We start from the raw sequence: 10855 nt of genomic DNA, 5'->3' as shown, positions 1-10855 counted from the left end.
GAAGAATGAATCCACAAGACCAAGAACATAATCTAGTCCTGGTCCTGTAGTCCTGCTGCGGCACAAAAGCCCAGTGTTGTTGCATAAGAAGGCCGAGGACAGAAAAGACATGGGACGTGAAGAGAAGGGCGCCATACCCCTCATTTGCACACTCAGAGCTTTTCAGGGAAATGCCGCGAGCCCAGCGTGTTTTATTGCGAATGCCTCAGTGACTTCCAAGGGCACTTAAAGGACTTCAATCATTAGATTTGCACTCTGCTTGCTCACTTCAGAAACCACAAGAGGCCTCAGAAACGGGAGGGAGAGCCCATGAGAGAATGTTGTTAGTGTCTTACTTTGGGCTGATTTAGCTGTTTTCCCTTCTCACCTCCTATTGAACATTGAGCAACGGTTAAAACCAGCAAGACAAATGTGTGTTTACGCGTTTAAAAAAGAAAGTAGTGTACGGGGAAAGAGGTGGGGAGCAATGTTCTCTTTGTGTGATTGCAATCCAGGACCTTTGTGGAAAAACAGCCCGAGAGGACATCATATAAATCAGGTTACCGGTAGCAACTGCACTGGTAGGCCTGAGACTGGCCCCTGATCATCCTCTGCTCATCTTCCTCTTCTACATCCAACACAGTTGTTAGTGTTCACCTTTTTTTTTTAACCTACACATGAACGTCTCTCTATCGTCACCTGCTTTTCACTTTCACATCCAGGACACACCGACTGTAGCGTCACTATCAGAGTGCGACCGGTGACTACTGGCTCATTCTTCCCTGGCAACAACTTGGCATTCCTTGGCCCCCCCACAGCTCAACCTTTTTAAAAAAGACTTATAGCACAAGAGGCAGTGGGTGAAGGTGCAGGGAAAGGGCATGAACATGAGAAAATGAAAGAACAGTCTGCGGGGAGAGGAAAAGACAGGTTCAAGAGCAAAACCTCACAAAACCTCATTAACTCTGCTAGGTAAAGCAGCCAGTAGGTGAGCACATTCCCATTAACTTGTCGGTAGGAATAACTTCCTGCGAGCTTATGGCTTATTACTTCCTCTCCCATTGCTGTAGAACTATTGTTGAGACACAGCGTGAAGTCACGCACACCGCGGAGCTAAGCCGGATCTCTGATATGGACAATGTTTGCTATTGTCTCTTGTTTTGCAGGCCCCTTGATTCACTACAGGAAGTGGCTACGGCTCGACTGTCCGTGAACCTAATGTAACAGATGTGTTGACTGAACAACAATGGTTGTACCTCTGGATTAATATCATTTTCATTATTTATTTATTTATTTATTTATTTTAAAAGGCAGCAGGGACACTTCTTCTCACAAGCTTTAATGGGGTCAAGAAAACAAGAAAATCAGACACTACTCTCCTGTGTTTTTACTCTTATTTTCATGTTTGAAATAAATAAATTCATGAGCAATCATATGGTGTTGTGAAAAAGTAAATCCCTTTTGGGTTTTTTTGCATTTATTCAAAGATTATCTGTTGCCAAACCTTATTTTTTAATCACGTTGGTTTGAAAACAGGAACAAGTTTGAGATTGTTTGAGAATCCCTCGGCCCGTGTGTGACGTTAAATCTCTGTATTGTATTGTCATCCGGGCGGTTTAGAGCAACTCATTAGCACCTCAGTGAAAACAGAGAGGTCATGAATCTGCTTAGAGCCTGTCAGCAACATGTGAGTGATGATCTGGGCTCAAAGGACAGTTAAGCGTTTGGTCCACTTTGTACAGAGAGGTGGGATTGAGTTATAGCCGAGTTCTGGGTCAGTGGAGACTGTGTATTGTACATAGAGGTTTCACACGTCGTGCATATACAGACAGAAAAAGACTCAAAAGAACTGGGATGGTTTATATTCCTTGTTGATGCTCTTTACTGATGCTCAGTAACATGTGACTGGACTCTAAAATATTAATTGTTTCCATTTTTGTTCATATTTCCTGGTCTTTATTATGCATGTTTACTGTTATATTACCTTTATTTTCCACTTTCTGCTGTTACACTGCAAATTTAACAACTAATGGAGTACAAATTTGACCTTAAAATTTCAGTTTTAGGTTTGTAGGATTCCTCTGCTCACGCCTCCCTTCCGCACACGTTTCAAGGAACTACAGTTATCTCCACATAGAACAAAAAAAGGATGCTGTACTTCTCAATTCACCAAGAAACCACTGGCTTTTCAAAATAAAAGACATGCTCTGGCTAGTTTGTCCTTTCGGGGCTGCTGTGGAAATGTGGCAGCACAAGATGGCTGCTTAAAAAAAGCAAGGCCCTTGCGTGAAGTACACAGAGGCCACATCAATTATTATAAACAATAATAAACAATAAAACCTCTGATGGATTTAATTAGGCCCAGCACATAATATCAACTTTTTTGAGTTATTATATTATATTATACATATATATATATATAAATACTTTTATGTTGAAATCATAAAAGTGTTTATATATATATATATATATAATCATGTGACTAGATGCTCAGTGGCCCCCAGGTAATTTGAGTTGAAGACCCCTGTCCTAAATGTTACACACTGGACCATAAAACATTACATTTTGTATCATCATTTTTTTTAAAAGAACACTTTTTTTAAAGTTTGTGGTCAAACTACGGTATTTAATAATAATATTTACCATGAAATAAAGAGATTAGGTGAAATACATGAGTGTGAAACATTTGGAAAAGGGTTAGAAAGAGAGGAACAACCTGTTGCTTCACTGGAAGCTGAGCTGATGTTTTCCAGCAGTCAGCTGGTGGAGGCTGCAGGACAATTACACACCCACTTCACGCCATCACCCACAGTGTGATGCCCATCCCCGACACAAGACAAGACCCCCGGGACACGAGTCAGAGCGACGCGGATCCTTCGATGACCTTCAACAGGACTTGAGACCATTCTGCGGAGATAACCGATTTTGCAGAGGCTGATACGGACACGTGATCCATTTGAAATAAAAGTTTGGGTTTTTTTTATAAAAAAGAAATTAGAAGCGGACTTTAAAAAGACAACGCGATGGCCAACTCCGGTGTCCAGCTGCTCGGATTTTTCCTGTCGTTAATTGGGATCGTGGCACTGATCATTGGGACTATTCTGCCGCAGTGGAAGATGTCCGCGTACATCGGGGACAACATCATCACCGCTGTGGCCATGTACCAGGGACTGTGGATGTCATGCGCCTTCCAGAGCACCGGACAGCTCCAGTGCAAAATCTATGACTCCATCCTGCAGCTCGACAGTAAGAATTCAACACAAGACCTTCACAAATCACAAACTGGGGTTTAAAGAGTCTTTATAGCCTCTCTTGGATGATCAAGGTGTGTCTGAGAGTAGTGGGTTTTCATCTGGCCCATGGTCCTACTGTGGGCTACATGTTGAAATGTCCCTTTTTTTCCATTCTCCATCAGAAAATGTGTTTTAAAGAGTCTTTAGGATCACTAGGGAAATGTAAACCAGTTCTGACAAGTCACAGGGTCGTGGTTTTTGACCTGAATCTTCATCCAAAGTGGTCTTTATGTGGAAAAAAAAGTTACTTTACACCATTTTCACTTATTTTGTTTGGTTTTTTTAAGAGATTTTTAGGATTTACCCTGTTTCTAGCACATGTTAATGACAGTAAAAGTTACTTAACTCCTGAATGGAACGCTGAACATCAGAAGCCAACTTCAGCCTCGTTTAAAATGAATATTTTTTCCCCCACAAACTGAAAAACTGTGGATGCACCTGCTTCACCGGAATAAAACCGTCATCTGCTCCTGAGACCGTTATCACCAACATAATATAACTATAGATTCCTACAGAAAAGTACAGGGAAAACTGGGGATAAGTCAACACAATACTCAGTCCAATACTGAATCGGAAATGGGAAAAAATAAAATGTGAAACCCCTAAATTTCACATAGGCGTCATGAAGTACGGGCTGTAAAAATATGGGCCATGTTTCTGGATATTTTGCAGTTGGAACATTGTGTTTTTTAAGGTGGTAAATGCATCAGCACAAAAGCGTTTAAAAGATGCAACTACTGAATTAGACCGATATTGGGAATCGTATTGTTAGAGAACAAGAAAATTGGTTGTTGAGCCGTAGCTAGGACAAACAAAGTCTGACAAAGAAACTAAGAAGCTAAGGCGGGTTCAAATGCTTTGCCCAGAAACCTCACCCACCTTCAAGGAAACCCACCTCCCACCTTCTCACACGTCAACTCCACAACACTCATAACAGAAGATGATTTATCATCCAGGCGTGGTGGCGGTGAAACACAAAGAAAGCTTTGGTGCCATTTCATACAAGGAGCGCGCTGTAATCTTACGGTCTCAGATCACACGACACGACAGTGATTTACTGTGGTTTTGGTTGAGCTGCATCACCAACATGGAACACGGTCCTTTGAAGTCGTCAGTCAAACGCACCAGATCAGTTCTGTTGGGGTTGGATTTTCCCATGATCTTAAGGGTTAATGACTCATGTTGTGACTCTGCATCCCTGCATTTATTGTTTCACATTTATTACTATTTTATAGTCTCCCTCTCTTCTCTCTTCCTCTCTCTCCTCTACATCCTCCTCTTCCATCACCACTCTTCCCCCTCCTGACCACTGCAGGGTTTTTGTTTGTTTAGGCAGGGCAGGGATGGCCTAGACTGGCACAGACTGGTTCGAGGTGGACAGAGGGTGGGGAAGATGGGCCCCCCTTTGGTAGGTTTATAGTATGAGGGAGGGGGCTGGGGGGGGGTTGACAGATGAGGATCCTGGGATCCTGACTGTAGGTTTTCTTTTTTTTCTTTGTGTCCTAGTGTCCATTCATGTGTATCCCAGGGTTTCTCTTCTAGGAAAACATTAAACTGTCCTGAAAGGACCATTTGATTTTAATTCACGACATCTGGACACACTCATAAAGCCTCTTTAATAGGACATGGGTGGTTTATTATACATCATTTTCTATTTTGCCGCGTTGTGAATAAGAGTCATTATTTGACTTTTACTATTCGTTGTCTTTGCCAAATGCATTTTTAACCTTTTCAGGCCACATTCCACTGACACAACATACATCTATTCTCAGCCTCCGCCTCCCTGAACGCCGCCTGTTTTCTTCTCAAACTTTCTTTTTCACCAGGTTCACTTCAGGCCACTCGTGCCTTGATGATAGTTGGCATCATTGTGTCCGTCGCAGGCCTGGGTGTGGCATGCATGGGAATGAAGTGCACTACCTGTGGAGGGAGCGACAAACTACGCAAGTCCCGCGTGGCCATGACAGGAGGCATCATCCTCCTAGTAGGCGGTGAGTGTGGTCCTTCATAACAACCCATGATTACCAAACATGTGCTTGGTTGTGCATCTAAGGAAAAACATTCATCTCTAAATGGATGCCACTTGTGATGACTGCATTGAAAAGTGTATCATCTATGGTAAAACACTCTAACATAGACCTGGTTGCTATATATATAATATACTAAGTTGCACAATCTCACCCTTCTATCCCACAGTTGCTTAGATCTCTGCATGATAGGTAGGAGGAAGTTTGATGTTTGGTCCAAAAAGCTTTCCTCCCACTCTTCTGCCCTTGTCCCTCAGAAGTCACATGACTGAACGGGAGCAGTGTTTCCTGGCACCGGTTCTAATATAAGGGGTCAAAGGAGGAGATCAGAAATAGAAAAGCTATAGAACTGTGCTGGTGGTAAAAGGACTGATGGCTGACTTTCTCTCTTTTTAGGGCTCTGTTCCGTCGTGGCGTGCTCCTGGTTTGCTCACAACGTCATCCGGGCTTTCTATAATCCCTACACTCCTGTCAACACCAAGTGAGTGACATAAAAAAACAAGTACAAGAATGAAATGATGACTTTTAAATTGTCTAATATAGATAACGGATTTTCCCACTCTTTCCTTCAGGTTTGAGTTTGGTGCGGCCATCTTCATCGCCTGGGGCGGCTCCCTCTTAGACGTTCTTGGTGGGGCCATGTTGGCTGCTTCCTGTCCAAGGAAGAAGCAGGTATCCAAATATCCGTCCATGGCCAGTTCCCGCTCTGGTGCTCAAAGCGGCACCAAGGAGTACGTCTGAGAATGTCTCCCCCCCCCGCCCGCCTGGAACTTGGGACAAAGTTCTCCCCTCGTTGCAGCGTCACAGAGGAGTAACACGGGAAGGTTTACGGGAAGATGTATGTCATAAACAGATGCAGAGAAAATGAAATTGGACTTTTATTGTACTTGGTGTTCAGGCCTGTGATTGCTTCCCCCCCCCCTCCCCTGTGATTATCAAGCTGCAATCTCACTTATTTCATGAATGATGTCTCACACCCTGTCCACACATTCCACGATTGTTTACAAGAAGGCTTCACAAACACATTATAATTGGATCGCCTGACTTAATAGACAAACGCCCAGGGTGCAACATCGTGAATAGTAGCCTAAATTATAGACTACAGCCAACACTTGCACGTCTATGTTAGAAACGGCGTCTATTAGCGTTCGCCGTGTAATTGAAAGTAATCAATCCCAGTTTGGTGCCTAGGCTACGAATCGGGGCCTTGTACAACACAGTCGGGGTGACAATGCAGTGTTTTATACGAGCCGTTGGTGGTTCTGAAAATAAATGTTGTGATGAGCAGGGTGTGACTTCACACACAGGACTCACTGTGTAGGGTGAGCGAGTCACACGGGGCCTTTTACTACGACGTTCAACGACAGGTTCCGCACCTCTGTTCCAAAACCTGCTCAGCAATGAAATATTTCATGATGTAGTCACTGTGCCACGATCACCCTCATAGTTTCCATATGAGCCACTGTGAGGATAAAGTGCCTCTATTTATTTAGTCAGACATAGCCTTTTGCTCCTGTGTAGATTCACATACTAGTTTAATGTGGCCATTTGTAGCTTTCTTAAAGGTTTTTCTTTTTGTTTGTTTTTTTATGAGATATAAGCTGTGTTATGCTCTAAAAAGCATCTGCTGTTTTTATGTAATTTTATACACATGGCTTATTTTAGCACATACTGGTATAATAAACTGAATGAAAATGTTTAACATGCACAACAGTAATAAAGACATTGCAACAATGTCAATGGTGTGGTCATAACAGGTCATTATACAGCAGATTCTTGCTAAATGGGTCTAACGTGTGACCTTTACTTGTACAGTGGTTTGACTCTAGAAGGTTGTTTTCATGTCCATATGAAGGTGACGAGTGTCTCATTAATGCACCCTTATATATTTATACACAACTTATAGATAAGAAGAAATACGTAGCACAAAAGAAGTTTCTGAATGTTTACTGTGCAAAATGCAAATGTTGACGCAGAAAAAGTCTGATTTGTTTACTATAAATGGAGTCAAATTAGTTCAATCAAGCAAATTAAACTGCATTCACTCAGGCTGCACAAAGATTCTTCTTTTATTTCTCGAGATGCATATTACAAAAAAGTTGACCACTTTCATGCAAATGAGAACGGGACCCAAACAATGATCCGAGTCCGAGAATGAGCTGTGAGATGGTGTGCTTTCATGATGCCGAGTGAACGAGTTCCCAATTTCACAGATAAGTAACAAATCTTTAAAATGACATTGCAGAGATGACATGATGTCATTCCAAAGTCCACAGCAAATCTTTAAACCCCCCCCCCCCCAAAAAAAACCTGTTACGATTGTCTCAGCAATAACAGCAAATCATAGGCTGCTTGTTTTCATCGTCTCATACTGTAATTGTAAAGGCAGACATTATATTTTAGTGGTCAGTCTACACCTTAAAGACACACTGACGCCATGCGCCTGTAGCTCACAAACATGTGTTGTGTCAATCTGATTCAGCATCAAATATCCTTTGGCAGTTCTACCCCCCCCCCCCACCCTACCACAAACGTTGACACCTGTCCTTTTGATCAACATGCCATTGAAAACAAACACAACCTCCAGAAATGTGCTGTTGTTGTCTGTGATACTTTACTGCTGAGTCTGCAGCCCAAGCAAACAATGAGCTCAAGCTGACTCAGCGTGATCTAAAGAGAAAACCGGTGGTGTGGTCGGAAATACTACTACACGCAGTAGCCCTTAATAACAGGATATACCAGTTACATGTCCTGATGCTTTTGAACAGACTCCATGCATAGAATTCTGTAACATGTCACTGCACATAACAGGCATTCCCACAAAGTGCACTATTTGGAAACACAATAAATCTCAGTTACAGATGACAGAAGCAATATCCATTCACAAACAAGTAAAAACCATGTAGAAGCCATGACAACACACACATCTCAAGTTCGGAAAAAACAAAACAAATAATTAGCTGCAGTCATTTTTTTTTTTCTTCTTCTTCTATAAATAGCAAGCGTTCATCCACTGGAAAATAGTACATCACTTGCATCACCGTGAGAGTAGAGAATGATAGTCATTGCACAACCAAAGCTTAATGTTTTACCTGTGTGATACACATTAACAGGCGTATGTTCCCTCTCACAACCATTGCACAGAAAAATCAGAAACCTTCACCAGTGAACAGGCAGCGAGAGGCTGATTTACATCTGACCCTTTGCTCAGTGCAACTTTAGAATTGTAGCCCTTATTAAGACGCTCTGAAAAAAATATAGACACTCTTTCTCCAAACCCTTCTCCAGTCCTCATAATCTGCCACCCACTGAGGTGCAAAGTGGGGAGGGGGGGCCGATGTGGTACAATTAATTCACAGTATGACCAAAAGTTAAGTTAAATAAACATTATGTACAATCAGACTCGGCTTCAGCTGGCACTAAATGAGCCGGTTTTGTGCCGCGTTGAGCCATCGGCCACTTCAGTAGGACACTTGACAGGATCAAGGTCAAGATCACTGACTGAGGTTTGGCCTCCCCAGGGGATTTCATATTTAACCTTTTTCATTTGGCACTTCATGGTGAAGTTTAGGAGATGGGAGAAAGGGAAACAGGACACTGCCCGTTGTTGTTCATGATGTCGTCCAGGTCTTCATCGTCCAAGTCCACTGCGAGAGACAGAGGGAAAGGACGATGGTGAGGAATTTGCAAAATTAACAATTCCAAACATTAGACACTGTCAAAATGGGCATTCTCATTCATTTGTGTGTTCCAGTCATTTTTTTTTTTCCCCAAGTGCATATAATGCCACTTATACTGTTTACAGCGCACTATTTTAACTTACAGCAATAGAATTGAAGAATAGCATTTGAGTTCTAATTTCTCTGAATCAGCAGTAGCTGTTTTACAGGGTGAATTTAAAGAAACACCTGCATTAGTGCATTGTTATTATATATGTGATAGCAGGATCAAAACAGTGCCGATGTCTGCCACTTTTCCCCCCCAATTAATAATAATGAGGTGGCTCTTTTTTCCACTCTGACCCCTACAAAGTATAGGCACGCCACTGGAGAGTGACGTCATCATTCTGTCACGTGTCATGTATACAATTCACTGGATTCACTGGGATAAAGGTTGGTCTAAAAAGTGACATCCACACCTTTCTTTGACCGGCCGATTTGGCCCAGTTTGGGCGCCCTCTGCCCGAGTCTCTGAGGGTTGGGCCCGCCGCCGTGCCCGCCGACCTGTGGGTGCCCCGGGTTGAACTGTCCAGCCGGACCGGGCTGCCGTGGTGGCCCTCTGGGAGGGATGAGCTCGGGGATTCCTGAAGCTCCGTACATGTCCACGGGACGCCTTTCTCCTGTTTGGCCACTAGATGTCCGCACACACGGAGCTTTGCGTCGTGTCGAAAAGCCTCTCACTTCCGCAATGGCATTCAACAATGAATGTATGACAACAGACGACAAAACGCAGCCAAGAACCCAGAGAAAGTCCCCGCCGCCTGAGAATCAAATAAACACGTTGGTCAGAAAATAGCTGTCACGCGTCAGAGAGCTGTGCGCTTTTGGCAAGTGCGCAAAAACACTTGTGCGCAGTTTACGCTCAAATTAACACTGCACTCATGTGCTTTCCGCTGCATCAATACAAGCAGGTGTAGCAAATGCCTTCCTGGCCATTTACAATAGCCGAGCGCGACAATAACGTGTCTTCCGTCTGAGCTGTCGTTCCGCGCCTGATTATAAAACCAACATTAACTTCCTCCACAATCCTTCACAAATACTGTTGCGTATAAATGAATATGGCCTTACCTCTTCTTCGCTGAGGCCGCAGTTTGGAGCCGAATCCGGTAGAAGCGGCTTCAGAGAGCTGTGTTGTTGTTTATCAGAGCTCTCGTCTCCCTCTCTCTCTCTCCCTCTCTTGGCACAACGCCGAGGAAGCGTCGATTTAAAGGGCCCTCCCGTCGTTTCCTCGAATTGTGTCTTGACTAATAACGTTCTGTGCGCGTCACCGCGAGGTTGATCTCGACTACACTTGGGGATATTACAGTGTACGTGTGTTAAAGTTTCGATGCTGCGGGGCGTAATTACGCACCTCCAGTTATGATAGAGTGACTCAGGCGACAGCCAATCACGAGCACCGTTTAAGAAGCCACTGTAAACCCACATGACATGTAATTGTAATGTCCAGAGGCAGCAGTTCTGGTCAGATCTCCTTTCTGCAGGCAAGTACCCAGGACACAAAATAACACAAAGAGAACTGTGTTTACAAATCTTAAAAGACGCTGTCCAGTGTTTTCAAAGGTTTTTGAATATATTACTCATTGACTGAAATGATGCAACAAGCTGACGCAGAGCAGGATTATATTCTCCAGTGAAGATGAAGCTAATACAGAGAACAAGTAGAAGATTTAGTCTCGACTAATAGCAAATAAAATGGGAAGGGAATCAATGTATAAAAACTGGATAATAAGGAGTTAGATGTTAGGCAACTAGTTTGTGTTGGGCTGATTTTAGTAGAGATGCGTCTCAGGGCAAAGAGTGAGAGAAAGTAAAGGAAACTAGTTGGCAAGGATATTTA

At 43.1% G+C, this 10855-nt stretch overlaps 2 protein-coding genes across 2 annotated transcripts; one reads left to right on the top strand and one right to left on the bottom strand.

The window, feature by feature from the left end:
- Positions 1-2730: 2730 nt before the first annotated feature.
- Positions 2731-6532, top strand: cldn7a (claudin 7a). The gene is made up of 4 exons (XM_058625755.1): positions 2731-3225; positions 5099-5263; positions 5696-5780; positions 5872-6532. The coding sequence occupies exons 1-4, from the start codon at positions 3003-3005 to the stop codon at positions 6038-6040; spliced, it is 642 nt and encodes a 213-aa protein (XP_058481738.1). The 5' UTR covers positions 2731-3002; the 3' UTR covers positions 6041-6532.
- An 818-nt stretch (positions 6533-7350) lies between these two features.
- Positions 7351-10276, bottom strand: si:dkey-112a7.4 (uncharacterized). Its single transcript, XM_058625757.1, has 3 exons — positions 10087-10276; positions 9438-9779; positions 7351-8946 (listed from the first exon to the last, which is right to left on the bottom strand). Exons 2-3 carry the CDS (start codon positions 9616-9618, stop codon positions 8867-8869), a joined length of 261 nt encoding a protein of 86 aa, XP_058481740.1. The 5' UTR covers positions 9619-9779; positions 10087-10276; the 3' UTR covers positions 7351-8866.
- Between the last annotated feature and the right edge of the window lie 579 nt (positions 10277-10855).

This window comes from Solea solea, chromosome 3 (genome assembly GCF_958295425.1).
Source record: "Solea solea chromosome 3, fSolSol10.1, whole genome shotgun sequence".
Classification (NCBI taxonomy): domain Eukaryota; kingdom Metazoa; phylum Chordata; class Actinopteri; order Pleuronectiformes; family Soleidae; genus Solea; species Solea solea.
Note: the sequence above shows the minus strand (reverse complement) of the source record. Positions and strands in the feature narration are given on the sequence as shown.

Bases quoted from the DNA above. Each gene is read 5' to 3' on its own strand.
- cldn7a (XM_058625755.1), top strand. From the start codon at position 3,003: ATGGCCAACTCCGGTGTCCAGCTGCTCGGATTTTTCCTGTCGTTAATT. The intron at 3,226-5,098 runs GTAAGAATTCAA...CTTTTTCACCAG, and splicing joins CTCCATCCTGCAGCTCGACA to GTTCACTTCAGGCCACTCGT. The intron at 5,781-5,871 runs GTGAGTGACATA...TCTTTCCTTCAG, and splicing joins TACACTCCTGTCAACACCAA to GTTTGAGTTTGGTGCGGCCA.
- si:dkey-112a7.4 (XM_058625757.1), bottom strand. From the start codon at position 9,618: ATGTACGGAGCTTCAGGAATCCCCGAGCTCATCCCTCCCAGAGGGCCA. The intron at 8,947-9,437 runs GTGTGGATGTCA...TGTCTCTCGCAG, and splicing joins AATCGGCCGGTCAAAGAAAG to TGGACTTGGACGATGAAGAC.